The sequence below is a fragment of the Protopterus annectens genome, chromosome 1.part0 (assembly GCF_019279795.1).
Source record: "Protopterus annectens isolate FY-2018-M chromosome 1.part0, PAN1.0, whole genome shotgun sequence".
Taxonomy (NCBI): domain Eukaryota; kingdom Metazoa; phylum Chordata; order Ceratodontiformes; family Protopteridae; genus Protopterus; species Protopterus annectens.
Genome location: NC_056725.1, coordinates 10108302 through 10123577, shown reverse-complemented (window position 1 = coordinate 10123577; position 15276 = coordinate 10108302). Strand labels below are relative to the sequence as shown.

Sequence of the window (15276 nt, the reverse complement as noted above, 5' to 3'; positions counted from 1 at the left end):
TCTTGCATGACTGTAAAAAAAAAAAAAGTGGGAGAATGGCTGTGAATTGAAAAATGTGACATTTGATGCCACACCTTAACTCCATGTAAAATGGGGAAAGGGAGATGATGTATATTTTCCTGTTGGTGTGGTCTTATTTCCACCACCATTTCCAACTTGACCTGTTTGCTGGTCATATAGGTCTGAGATAGTTTGGCATCTGAGTGGTTAGAAAACATGTTCAGATTCTTTCATAGTTTGCTTCATTGACTGAACATAGTTATCCAGCTTATTTCCAGTTCCAGGCAGCTAATCTTACGTTTTCCCATTTGTAACAACTTCCGCTGAAACTGTGTGTTGCTATAAGTCCCCATTTAATTTCAAAGCATTTTCCATAAGAGGTACATGGGGTTTGTGTGGAGAAACTGGAGACTGACTGGCTACTTTTTTACCACTGGGATGGAGTCACTCTGGATATGTACTTGTACCAGTACTGTTAAATACTGCTGTTTTCTAAGGAAAATCCTAAAAATGAGTGACACAGTTGCTAATAATTTAATTTCCAAGCTCTGTATATGGAGGAGCATAATGGCTATCTACAGAGGGACATAATTCCCCAGTTTCCAATATTTCATTCAGAAACTCAAACTTATCTCCTCTAAATATAAGAAGACTGTTATCCAGGTATCTAGCCTAAACACTAACCAAAGTCTTCATAAATGTTGTACACAGTGTTGTAGAAGAATTATTAAACACTTTTAATGTGGTTGGGACATTTGCATGACTCATAAAGCAGAACTACACTGATGTCCAGTATGGCACTGTTTTGTGTGTCCCTCCACGTGCAATAGAACAAAACTGTGTATGTGTGATTATATGTTCTAGTCAGTAATGCGCATAATTTGTTATCTGTCCTACAATGAAAACTGCACATAGTAAAACAACTATGCCCTGGGAATATGTCTGTCCTACAATGAATACTGCTCCCCAGTAAAACAACTATGTCTTGGGAGTACATCTGTCCTACAATTAATACTGCCCCTCTGTAAAACAACATGTCTGTCCTACAGTGAGTACTCCTTCCCAGTAAAATAACTATATGATAACAGCATGTCCTGGGAGTACATCTGTCCTACAATGAATACTTCTGCCCAGTAAAACAACCATGTGATGACAGCATGTCACAGGATTACATCTGTCATACAGTGAATACTGCTTCCCAGTATAACAATATGATGACAGCATGTCACAGGAGTACATCTGTCCTACAATTAATACTGGTTCCCACTAAAACAGCCATGTGATGACAGCATGTCACAGGAGTACATCTTTCATACAGTGAATAATGCTCCCCAGTAAAACAACCATACGATATAAGCTTGTCATGGGAGTACATTTCCCTACAATGAGTATTGCTCCCCAGTAGAACAACCAAGTGACATAAGCATGTCAAGGGAGTATGTTTGTCCTACAATGTGTACTGCTCCCCAGTAAAGCAACCACATGATGAGAGCATGTCACAGGTGTACATCTGTCAAACATTGAATACTGCTTCCCAGTAAAACAGTCATGTGAGAACCACATGTCATGGAAGTACATCTGTCCTACAATGAACACTGCTCCACTGTAAAGCAGCCATGTGATGACAGTATGTCACGGGAGTGTATCTGTCCTACAATGAATACTTCTCCTCAGTAAAACAACCATGTGATGACAGTATGTCATGGGAGTTAAGCACTTTATTATTGCCCATGCAGAACTATATACATATATTTTGTGTGTGTTTCAGTGGATCTGAAATGTACATAACTGGGACCCACAATACTAGCACAGTGATGTTCATTTTGCTGTTGCATTTGTGGTCAATTTACTTGCTACATCAACTCCTGTAAAGAGAATTTCTTATCTCTGTTGTGGAACTAAGCATCCTACCAAGCCTCCTTACAAGTAATTAGCCGCCTTTTGAACTTCAAAAGAGACAACAGAAGCATAGCTGATTAAAATAAAACTGCAGTGCCACATAACATGACAGTGGTGTTGGAATCTGCATTATACGTGTAGGGAGTCAGCTCAACAGTACCTGCAGGTATGGGATATCTGGTCTAGACAGGTTCCTACACCACTGCTCCTGTAGGGCCAGGAGTAATTCAAAGACATTTCAGGTCCCTTGTTGTACCCATGGAGCACTGCTATTTTGCATATTATAAACATTAGCTTCTCTTGTGTGGGTATCCCTAGCATTGGTGGATTGTCAGCCTCAGCACTTTGTTGTGGGTGGGACAATGTGCAATTTTACTACTGTGCTTGTGTACATGGGACACAGCGACAGGATATATCTTTGCATCTCTCTGTTTTAATGTACATCCAGAGCCTTTTTCTTTTACTGGCAATGCAGTTGCTGAGCAGTACGTCAACAGCACATGGACATCAGGTGCTCACCTGATGCTTTAGTTGTAGTAGATTTGCAGTCATAGCCCTGCAAATAACTGGCTAAGGTAGAAGCTTTACTCAGTGATATGTTACTGAAATGCGGATGACGCTTAGGGACATCGTAAGCATACCGGTAGCATAATTGGTCTCTTCCATGTACTCTGTATTGTTGGGCACTAGCTCACTCCTGGATTTCTGCAAGCAGATGTGTCAAAAATGTTAGATGGGTTAAGACAGGTTCAGAAAAATTAAATATTTTCACTTTATTGATAGTGTAGAAAATGATGAAACCGGTGGGGTTTTTTTCCAACAGAGTTAAGTGACTGTACAGATACATTTGAGAGGTAGCATTTCATATAAATTAACTAGTGAAGTGAATAAAAATTTTTTTGTCAGGTACACACTTCTGATGCCACTGCATTGAACTTTTTTATGTAGGAAGAACTGATGCTGAGGAAGGGAGTGATGTTGAGAGAAGGATGAGAGAGTTGGTTGCAAAAGTGAGATAAAAACCTTTCCAGGAGGTTTAACTTAAGTGTTAGCCTGGAGAATGTTTATTTAGGCTAAATTTGTATATTTCACTAACATTTTATTACTTATTGTAAAAATGTAATAATATTAAATTAATTGATTGAATTAAAAAGGAATTTTAAGTTGTGTGGAAGGCTTTTATCCCACAGCAAGTAAATTATCCATAGTGTTTGGAATGAAGTGTTTATAGAAAAGATTATGGTATTATTGACATCCTGCACTACATAACTGTTTTCTGGAAAATATTGAATTGTGTTGTTGGCCTTGCATTGGTAGGCATAGCCAGCCTTAGGCATAGGCCAGCTAGGTGGCCGCCTAGGGCACCACTCTAGCAGGGGCGCTTTTCCAGTAATCTGGATGGTGTAGGTATGCCAGGATGGGGGCACCAAGCACTGTCGGGGGGAGCTATGGAGCCCTTTTGCCTGGGGCACCTGTTGACCAAAGGCTGGTCCTGTTGGTAGAATTTATATACCTTTCTGAGAGGCACCAGAATTGTTAGCGAAGGCTTTAAATGGTAAGTTGACAAGGATTTAAATACACCAATGGGGCGGCACAGGAAGGCAGCAGGGCAGTTCCATCTTGTCGTCTTACAGTGTTAGAACAGCATGTGATTTGCAAATCATTAACAGCTGTGCTGTGAAGAGACTAGTGCACCTAAGGGGAACATAGACATTCTCTGTATCAACACTGATTCAGTAAGGCCAAGATCAGTGGGGGAATATAAGGTAAATGTTGCCATTGAAAAAAGCTATTCAGAAAGACTGTCTGATATTGTGTCAGTCAGCAGAACTGGAGTATATGAAGAACCATGTCTTCAAAAATAAACATACCAGAATGCACTGGTGAGAAGGACTAAAACAACAAAAAAGTGGAGGGGATATAGCTCTCTCTATATATATAGGCAAGGGATGAGAACAGCACAACACTTGAGGAAAGGCCGAAAGGAGGCACTTTGGTTCCTACTGGAGACTGAAACTGGCAATGCTGTTTGCACAGAGGCTATGGTACAGAACTCCTCTTGATGATAAGACACAGGATAACAAAATGTTAAGACACAGAGTTTAGATGGCAGAGGAAGGGAACATTTTTTTGATACCCTAAAGGGGGCAGACCACAGACAGGCTAGAGGCTTTTTGTGAAAGACCATTTGGGATTTGGCTTTCTTCAGTGTGCAGGAGGGGAGGAAGAGAGGATCATAGATATACAAGTGGGAAACGATTTGGGAACAACTGGTCAGTGTGGTTTACAGCAAACTTAGGCATAGTGTAATGCCAAACAGAAAAGTCACATGTTAAGTGGGATAGTCCCCTCAGAGGATCCCAAAACGTAGGGTGGATGAGCAATGAGATATATGAAACTGCAACTGATGAACATACCTGTATGTAAAACAAGCAGGTAAATCAAAAAGAAAATAATTTGTCAGATGATACGGCATCAAAGGTTAGGGAGCAGTTACAGCATTTAGGAAACAAAATGAGCCACAATACAATGTAGTTAAAGAGGAAAACAGACAACAGTGCTGTTTAAGGAAGGGGAAATCCTTCAGAAATGCAAAGGCCCAACCAGACTCCGTGGTGCACAGGGACACAATCCTGATAGTTACCCAGGTGTCCTGGGTTCGACTAACAGCCCTAGCATTGGGAGAGCCAGACAAGGAAGGGAGATGACTGAAGGGGTATGGACCACTCAGAGTTGTGCACACTTGTCAGATACATTGAATGGTATGACCTCTTTGGTGAAGACCAGAGTTGCCAAGCGTGTGCTTTAGGAGCAGATGATGGCCTGCTTGAAAGGAACATCCCTTGTGGAAGTGAGAGGACATCCTCTGCCATCAACTGATTCCACACCCATCTTTTGTGGGGCAGCAGGGAAAAAACACACCCTTAAACTAAACTACCCATGATGGCTGTCTAAGTGATAATCCCTCCCAATCAACCTTCGCTTCTTTGATGGAAAACAAATGAGCCATCTAGTCAGTGAGGAAGGTGCCAGTGATTGACAGTGAGAGTAAAAGGGCGTTTAGAAAAGAAAGGGCCCAAGACAACTGTGTCAATCAACAAAGGAAGATATTAAAAAAAAAGAAAGAAAGAAAGTTAACCGAGGGATCACATTGATCCACACGTACCCTTTTCAGGCTCAGTACAGTAGCATTGTCTAATTGCTTGGGGTCAGACGGTAGCAAATTGAGGGTGTGGGGATCAAAGCAAGGACTACTGGAGGATATAGGTATATCAACCATAAAGTTAAACCTATAAAAGACAAAAGATGAGAGAGAGAGAGAGAGAGAGAGTCTGTGTGTGTGTGTGTGTGTGTGTGTGTGCGCGCGTGCAAGAGAGTGAAGAAAATTGATGGAGGTGTTCAGAAAAAAAGAATGTGTTGCAGAGGCAGGGCTGTTTAAACAAATGCTTCTCTGTGTTTACAGGCAAGGAGATGGAAGTTATCAAGTCATAGGTCATAAAAGTTGTCAGGAAAAGTTCTTCACAGTCCTTTTATAGAAAGCATAGTCATGAAGGAACTTCAGAAGTTAAACATAGACAAGGCAGTTAGGCATGGAGGAACTGTAGACCTGTTAGAGGACTGAGAAGAAATCTGGTAGTATTACTAACTTTTTTAAACTTTTTGTGGGAGGAGAATAAGATTTCTGAAGAGTGGTAGAGGACAGATGGACTCCCCTTCACAAGAGTGAAACCAACACAGAGGATGAAAAAATTCCAGACCTGTCAGTTTGTTCTCAGTTTGTGATGAAATTATGGAATCACTGCAAAAGAGGTACATTTTGGCATATCTGTAAGATGGTGGGACAATAGACTCAAGGCATCATGACTTTGTATCAAAAACATCTTGCCAGTCAAATCTGATAAACTACATTAATAGAGTAACCCAGGGATTAAACCAGAAGGGAAATGTTGTTTCCAACTTAGATTTCAGAAAGGCACTTAATTCGAGTTGGCACCAGAAAGCTGATGATCAACTTAAACAGTCTTGTGAGCCATTAGATAGCTGTGGGGATAAAGCATTGGCTAAAGAAAGTAAATGGAGTCCGCTGACATATGAAAGGATTGTTACCAGGTGGAGACCACAAGTTAAGTACTTGCGCTGACCTTTATCTTTCTAAGTGTCACTGATGGTCTGGAAGGTAAATATGCCTTTTTCCAGGTGACAAAAAGGTGCGAAACAGATCTGATGGGTACAGTAAGGAAAGGATTGATAGGGATTTGGCAAGATTACAGGAATGGTATCAATTTTGCATCTTAGGTAAATGTAAAATAATGAAAATGAAAAACAATAACTTGTAGAAGTGCGGTGCTGAGGGGAAAGCAGTAACAATAAATGTTCTAAGGGACTAGGAGAGGTTGCTGTCAGATAACCTAAAGGAATGCAAGCTGTATTACTGAGTGGTAAACAAGGCAAGCACAAACTACCCATTTAAAACAAATCTGCTGTTAAAACCCATTGTTTCCGTATTAATAAAACATAAAGTAGAAGATGTCTTGCATATGTCTAATTCCTCTCTGTGAAGAGCATGCAGGCCACCATTATAGTAATTGTCTGCAGTGTAAACAACAGCACATGTTACAGAAATGTTTGTCAGTAGCATGAAGTATGTCAGTCCCATTTTAGTGTAACTTTTGTGCTTTAGAAAGCATGCAACAGTTCTCAAGAATATAGTTCTAATTTCATCCGTTTGTTTGGATCTTCTGGTATGGGCAAAATTCAGTGTTTTTATAATTGATTCTGGAAAACTCTCCACATTTATAACCATCAGTTATGTTTTGTGGTTTCTGAATCATACTAATTTACAGTTGCAAACTGATCCTGTGAAATACTTGTTCTATTACCTTTCCTGAATCTCAAGTGTCAAAGAATTTATCCAGCCTGTTGACCAATATTTCTGTTTTGAGAGAACTGATTTATACAGTTTCCATTTAGTGGGTTTTGATGTGGTAGACTTTCACTGACCACTGCTATTCTAACTTCTTACTCTGATTTACAACTAGACTAGACTATGTGTTATCTTTTCTGGCAGGCCTACCTTCTTATAGCCCGTACAGTGGACACAAATGCAGACTGTACAAGGATTGTGCTTGATGGCTGGGTTGAGGCTTGTATCAGCGATAGTGAAACTGCTCTTCAGATCATCTCTTCTGCTGTAAAACTGCGAACAGAGTGGGAACGAGAGCTAAATGAGCAACTTGAGAACCAGCGGAGCAGAAAAGATTCTGACAAAAGACGTGACAGCAAAGCTGTGTCAGTAACTCAAACGTTGCTTGAGTTCATGAAGACAGAGGTACAGTACAACATATAGTTTATACTGCAGTTGTCATATTTTGGTGAAAATTTGTGATTCCAGCTAGACTAGCAAAACAGATTTGTGTAATTTTACTGAATGCAGGATCTTATTAGCTACTAAATCTCAGACATACAGTTTTACAATATTTTGTTATGTACGTTGACATTTTCTACTGCTAATTTAGTGCAAAACTGTTTTCATTTATTTTAAGTTGAATGCACATTCCAGTGACAGTGATAATTTGGCATCCAAAGAAAGCAATTCTCACTTCTGTATTCACTTACCCGACAGTAGTCCACTTGCAGATTTCCAAATAGGAATTACCCCTTCTGACCCCAGCCTCCACACACACAAACATACAGTTCAAAAGACTGACAACTGGCAAAAGTCTGTTTCTGATAATACAGACGGTTACAAAAAAGCCAAGGGCAGTCATGCCCCCTTCTCCTTTCCTTTCTGTCCCGTCTTCTGTAAAGCAGTCCTGCTTTTAGTAGAGCAGTTGAAGTTCATGCCATTTTAGTCAAGTAAACCATGCATATTGGTTTACTAGTTTGTAAGAATGTCTTTTTTGTTTGCTAACTGTATTTGAAAGCCTGTTCTGCTTATGTTGCTGTAGTGTGAAGGCCTCAGAGAGATTACCATAATTTCATTTGTTTATTGTAGTTCATATCTCACAGTCGAAGGGTGAATCATTCTAGGTTCTGACTGTGTGATAGTTGAAGAATACTTTGTAGAAAATTCCCAGTAGAAAGCAACAGGTAGCCTGTGAGTCCCAACCCTTGACTTTAACCCTTTCCATCCAGCAAGTGTGTCATTCCTGAAAGGACAAGCCTTAGTGGCTGAAGAGGTAACATTCACATATGCTTTTGAAATGCAAGGACAAATATTGGTGAAGAAGGCTTTTTTAATGTGTGGAATGAGTTTCAGCTGTTACCAAGTTCTTGTTCTGCCTGCGTCCATATCTTAATCTTTCTTTCACTTTGTAGTGGTATTCTAGGCATTGTCTCTCTCGTTTGAGACATCAGTGGGGGTTTTGAGGACAAATTTAGTAATGGCTTCTTATCAGGAGCACTTTGAATGTCCTTGTGGTTGTGATCCCCATGGTACTGTCTGGCTTTTTCCTGAGATATCACAACCATGTGTTTTTATGACCTCATCAGGTCTATCACTGTCTGTACTGCTAGGCTTGTCCAGCTTGTGTGATGTAACTCTAGATGGATTTCCACATGTAGGTGGCAAGGCCACTTAAGACTTTTCCTAAACAACTGACTACTGAGCAAGGGATGCCCAGCACTTCCCATGCCCAAGTCACTGGTAACTTGTCTTCCACCCTTTGCTGTGAAATCTATTAATTATGATTGCAGAATGTATTTGTGGAAGAGGAGAGGCACACATTTTCTCACAGGAGGAACAATTGATGATCAGTCTGCATATCATTGCTCTACTGAATTCTTTACCCCAGTTTTAGAAGTATGGAGGACACACCATCACCCACTCCGAGAATGTCCAGTCAGGGTACTACATTTTGATTCACTGTTGCTTCAAGTAGTATAAGGTTGGAATATTCCATTGTTAAGAGCAAACGTTAAGACTTCCTGGAACTTATTCATATCCGTAAGCCCTCTCTCAAGTTAATTTCACAAAGTATTACTTAAACGCTCATGCTTAACTGAGCTACCTTATACTCAAGAAAACGCTCCTTGTATAGTTCTCTTTACTGGACCAGAATAAGTCTCACTGTGTATCTTGTATGTAATGTGGCAATATACTTAATGACTTTGTTATGGAGAAAATGCTGAAATTTACTTTGTATGTTTGTGAATTGAATACATGGTTACTAATTTCATCACAGACAAACTGCAGAACTGTACTGTCACAAATGGCAATTGCTGTTTGCATGTATTTTATGAGGTAAATTCTCTCTTCTGGGTGTCTTCAGCAGGAGATCCATTCTCATCAGACTTGTCCAAATTGCAGATATCTGGCATCATGGCATCCCTCCAAAATGATATCATCCTTTTGATACCTGTCTGTTAAAGTTCTAATTTCTTAGCTGCTGTAGAGTAAAGCAAACCAATGTGAATCTGCAGTTTCTCAGCAGTCTAAGTAGCTGCAGTTTTCTGAACTGTTTTGATTTCCAACTAAATGATATCCAGCAGACCTTTCAGCTAGTCAGGATGTCATTGCACAGCTAATAGATGCTATTTCTAGATATAGAGTCAGATTGGTTATTCTGGCTGGGCCAGTGATATAGTATTCGGCACTCTCTGTCATGTGAGAAGTACAGTACTGCGAACCCTAGGAAATAGTCAGAACACCTTGACTCCTGTTCAGTTGAACCTCTCCTCAGTTAGACTGGAGACAAAGTTGAGAAGAAAAGTGGTGAGATTTTCTTTTTCTTTTCTTTCTTTCTTTCTTTTTTTTCTTTTTTAGGAAAAGTGGTGAGATTTTCTTTCTTTTTTTTTGCCATCCCATTCATTCAAGCCTTTCTTCACTCTTTTGACCTATTCCCTCCCCACACTGGCCTGCTAAGAGTTAGGGCCATGGCAGTCCAGCATCCTCAGGTTTTTGTGTTTGTTTCTGTCCTACCTTTTCTTTTGCCCCATATGGTACCTGCTATGCAGTGTTGTCAGTATACATTTGTGCCTATGGATAAAGTACTGATACATTTCCTCATATATTTAAAGCAGGGCAGAAGCCTGGGATCCCAAGTGCAGTCATTGAACTACTGACATTCCCTTCTGTTTATCTTAGATAGGTAAGCTGGGCAACTGTTGTCTAAAGACAAGGAGGGTTTCCACCGTGGTAGGTTTTCCAAGAAACTCTGGAAGCATTTTTAGTGAGTATGGTGAAATGGGGTGTATGCACGACCAGTTGGAACTATAGAACCTGCTTGAGAGTAAATGTACATTGTTTGAAATAAAGCAGATGAGACAATGAAGTAGGTAGAACAAATGGAGTATCAATTAATTGAAATGGAAGACAAGGCAAGACAAGAAAGTGGAATCTTCGGAAAAAAATGATTTGTTAGAGTATGTGTGAACAACTACCTGGGAATAGTATATGTGAGGCATTTGTGGCTGATAGAAACTGATGTTTAAGCACTGAAGACTAAGACCATTTCTGACTCAGTCTTTGACGTGATATGAAAATAGCAAATACTGTGGAAGCTATGGCAACCAGGGAGAAAGGGATCTTTGGAGAGGAGGTCTGTGTTTTTGAGACAAGATTACTCTGAGGTGTTTCAGAGCAGGAGTGCAACTGGAACAGCTGAAATTTAGACTGTAATTTCCAGCTATATTGAAGAGTGTTATAGATGGTAAAATATTGATATTCAGTAATCTGGATAAAGATTACTGAAGGAAGATTAAAAAAAAATGTTTAGCCAAAGATAAGGATGCTTAACTGAAATAGAAAAAAATAATCAAACCACTGTCAGGAAAGCAAAATACTTCATTAAATATATGTGAAGTGGTACTTTATATATATATGCGCGCACACACACACATTTTATATATATATATATATATATATGGGTTATATATATCCCATTTCACTGAAACCCATTTCACTGACAGCCTCATTTCACTGACAAAGTAAAAGTAATCAAAACAAAAAATGCCCCCCCCCCCCCCCTGTGTTGGACCCGAGTTGTAATATATAGTTGGGGGTGGGGGCACAACCCATTTAAGGGGGGGTGGGAGCCCCCCCCCCCCCTCTGAGTCAGTGAAATGAGCTGTCAGCGAAATGGGTTTCAGTGAAATGGGATGTGTATGTGTGTATATATATATATATATATATATATATATATATATATATATATACACACACACACACACACACACACGCACACACACATATGGGTGTTGACTGTGTGATAAGCATTTTCTTTATATATATATAAAAATAAATGGGTTGAAGAGGTGATGAATGTAACATACGTATAAGGTACTGATTTGTCAACAGTCATGGTTGCAGTTGTTTTTCCAGTAAATCTGCATTAACTTCTTAGGAATCATTTACATGAACATTTACTTGAACCATTCTTAATGTTCTGCCTTTCTTAACTGCATATTTATAATTCTTAGAGGTGCAGATTATGTGAGAGGGTCATGAATGGCCTTATTTATGGGTAAGTGATTACCTGTATAATGTTGTTCAGTGTTTAGTTTATTTTAGTAAAGTGAAATGTTAGCAATGTGAGCAGGTAAATTATATTGGAATACAATAGAGTAATTTATGTAGATTAAATGTAAAACTGTTGGTATGGTGCAGCTGTGGTCATAGTCTGCATTTGTATTACACATATTAGCCAGTCAAAATAGAAGCAAATATAGACATTGCATCTATTTTCTTAGTATTATGAAAAATTATGATATAATATATATATAATGTTTTGTCCCTACAATTCCTTGTTTATAGTTCTGTTACACTTTTCAGTTATGTAAGTTATGTGAAACAGCTGTTAATGACCTGATTTATGGGGTATGAAATCACCTGCATGTATGTTAACTGTTACTAGCAAAGCCTTCCAATGTGGTTAAATGCTATTCATATGAGTAAACATGGAGTAATGCAGCAATCTGTGTAGGTTATGTGTAACTCTGAGTACTAGACAGACGTTGAACTTGTGTTACATACAGATTTGCTTTCATAGTGGTCTAGTGAGCTTCTTTTATTCTTTCAGGTTTTATTTGCTAGAGTCCCAGTTTAAGCAAATGTTGTTGCACTTTTATATAGTACTGGTAAAATGGAAAATTAAAGTTTAAACAATGTGCATTCAAATAAAACATTTTTTCAAATCTGAGGTAAACATTCTTAAGTAGATAATATGTGGTATGACCATCATTATTGATATTTGTGAACTGAATGCTTAAAATTTGAGGATTGAAAGATGGATGACGAACTGAACGACATGGGACCCAATTCCAAAAGGCTTGGTCTCAGTGTAAGTGACTTATTCCGGTGTAGGTCTGCCCTAATTCCAAAGAACTTGTTCTCAGTACAAGTGACTTACTTCAGTGTAAGGCCTGTCTATAAACAGTATTACATCAGGGGGCCAGATTCTAAAAGGCTTTCTTCCAGATCAAATCAGTTACTGTGAGAGCAAGTTTCAGGGTAAGTGACTTACCCTGAGAGCAAGTCTTTTGGAATCTGGCCCATAAGATGGGCAAAAACGTGGGGAATTGAGGATAATGGGTTACAATGGAAGATTGATGGAGAGAGAGAGGTAAAGTTGGAGTTGAGTTTGTCTGCCAGTAGGCTTGCTATATCTTCTGGAGCCTTTTATACTGAGCCAGAAGATACAACAAACCTACTGACAGACAATTTTAGTTCCATCTTTACCCATCTCTTTCCATCAACCTTCACTCAGGAAGTAACATCATATATAACTCCCCCTGCTGTCACTAGGGAACAGATCCTTAATGCTCTCTCTCAGGCCAAGAACACTGCATCAATGAGCCTAGACAATATCCCAGAATGCCTTCTAGATAGCATAAAACATGATATATCAAGCCCTCTGGAATCGCTATTTAACTGTAGCCTCCAAACAGGCTTCATGCCTCATGAATGGAGAACAGAAACAGTCATCCCTCTGCACAAAGGTGGGCCATCTACAGACCCTGGGAACTATAGACCCGTAAGTCTCACTAGTCTCATATGCAAAGCCATAGAAAGAATTATCATGGAAATGATCAATAATGACATAGGAAACCTCCAGACACTGGACCCAACCCAATTTGGTTTCATCAAGGGCAGATCATGCCTACTCAACCTGGTGGAATTCTTTGAGAAGGTCACCAAAGCAATGGATGAGGGCAAAATGGTTCATACTGTCTACCTTCACTTGGCCAAGGCATTTGACACAGTCCTCCACTCAGGCATTGTTGACAAACTTAAGAGGTTAGGTACAAACCCTTATGTCACTCAGTGGATAGCCATAGAGAGGACCCAGGAGGTTAGAATTAGGGAGCCCACCTCTACAAAGAGGCTAGTTACAAGCAGAGTCCCTCAGGGACTGGTCCTGGGACTGCTTCTTTTGGGCATTTGCTTTTCTGAAGTCAAGGCCAACATCAGTGGCTGTTGGCTAACTAAATTTTCAGATGATTGAAATTAGGAGCTGTCATTGAATCACCTATTGACACAAATGCTCTCCAGGAAGGGCTGACACAGACAAACAACTAGTGCCAGGGCCAAGGACTAAAACTGAATGCCAAGAAATGCATAATTGTATCCTTTGGAAAGTCCTCCGTCCCTGACAACTATCATATTGACAACACACCCGTAAGAGCTGACCCAGTAGTCAGGGACTTGTGGACATGCACAGACAGAAATCTAGCCTTTGACCATCACATGTCTACACTAGGGAAGAAATCATTCTTTGTTGTGCAACTTATAAACAAAGGTATAGCATCTAGTTCCAAGAAAGGCATTGTTCTACTATATTTGACATTCATCAGACCTATCACTGAGTACAAAGCCCCCTTTAGTATGTACTTAACTAGGCTTATCCAACAGTTGGAATGTCCACAGAGATTCCTCACTAAAAGAATACAGCGTGCAAGTAACATGTCCTATGCAGACCGCTTCAAGGTCCTATAACTGCATTCTGCCTCCTACAGGCTGTTGAGGGGAGATCTATATCTGGCATACAAGGCGTTTTCAGACACCACTCTTATGGACCTCCTGCATATCTGCAAAACAAACAGCACCAGAATTACCCATTCTAAAGACTTAAACCTTGCTTGTGATATAAGTAGGACCTGCTGGAGAGACAGGTATGTATCCCCATCCATGTGAAGCAGAGGTCCACCCTAACACAATTCAAGTGTAACCTGGACAATTAGATGGCGAACAGGAAATTCGTCCCTGGTTTTGCACCTGTCTCTCAAATGAACACAGGCAGCCTGTAAATGGTTAATCTCTCAGGCCCCTTCTTGTAAATGTTTCCCCTCCCAGGCCTCTGCTTACATTTATCAAGGGTACCAGAACTTGTCAGAGATTTGGGATGCATGGCTATGCTTAATAAGGCCCTCGTGATCTTTAGCCTGGTAAACACCTATGAACAATGCATAAAGACTGTATTAAGTCATACTGAATAAGATGCCTGTTTTTGGAATTAATACTTTATGATATCTGGAAGGCAGCTGTTTGGATGATTTAGCCAGAGAGTGTATAGAATATCACATCTTGTGGTTGCTGTCATCTTGGATGTTTTCACTTAGTCCTGCATTGGTAAGATATCTGATGAGTTGTGGCACCTTGGATGACTTGGATGCACACTTTGTAAGTATATACCAGCCATGCTTACAGTGCTGCTAGCCCAAATGAAATGTTTGTGAATGTGATGCAATAAGAAGGATGATTGAAAAAATGTTGTATTCCTTGACCACCTTTTGGTGCTGTTGATGGGTGGAAGAGGTGATTACATGCCAAACCAGGGGCATAAATAGGATGGGTAGAATGCTAAGCACTATCAATAGCTTAAATATGGATAGTTAAAAGATGAACAGAATGAATGTCAGTCTTTAACTATGAGCTGACCGCTGGACAAAATTAGACATTGGTAATGACAATTATTAGTCTAAGAACTGCAGAAACATTTATTAAGATACTAGTATCTCTATTATTCTGCTTGTTTTTGTGTATTTGTCCTGTTTGGTGTTCAGTTGTAATTAGGTATACTTGTGAAGAATTGTTGAATATTCATTAAGTCACTTTGTGCAGTTTGACACCGGATTTTTCACAATTTTCTGGAGATTCTAGCTGGGGGAGCAGCAGCTGTCAGCAGCAGAGGTAGACAGACATTGCAAAAGGGGGAAGTGCACTGGTGCACTTGTTAGGCTGAGACAGAGGGGTTCTTGAATGGCACTCCCAAGTTTACATCTGGTGTACTTCCATTCTCTATGCAATAAGTTGGATGAACTGTTCCTTATCAGTGAAACTCACAATGATTTTTTACTTTCTTCTGCACTGTGTTTCACAGAAACCTGGCTAAATGAATCCATTCCAGACTCTGCATTATATCTGCCCAGCTTTTAACT

At 39.8% G+C, this 15276-nt stretch overlaps 1 protein-coding gene across 1 annotated transcript in view; it reads left to right on the top strand.

Moving 5' to 3' along the window:
* The window catches only part of DHX34 (DExH-box helicase 34), a 1598514-nt gene that overhangs the window by 1261844 nt on the left and 321394 nt on the right, over positions 1–15276 (top strand). The window contains exon 13 of the mRNA XM_044078772.1: positions 6968–7228. Coding sequence (XP_043934707.1) covers positions 6968–7228 — 261 coding nt within the window. The remainder of the gene's footprint in view (positions 1–6967; positions 7229–15276) is intronic.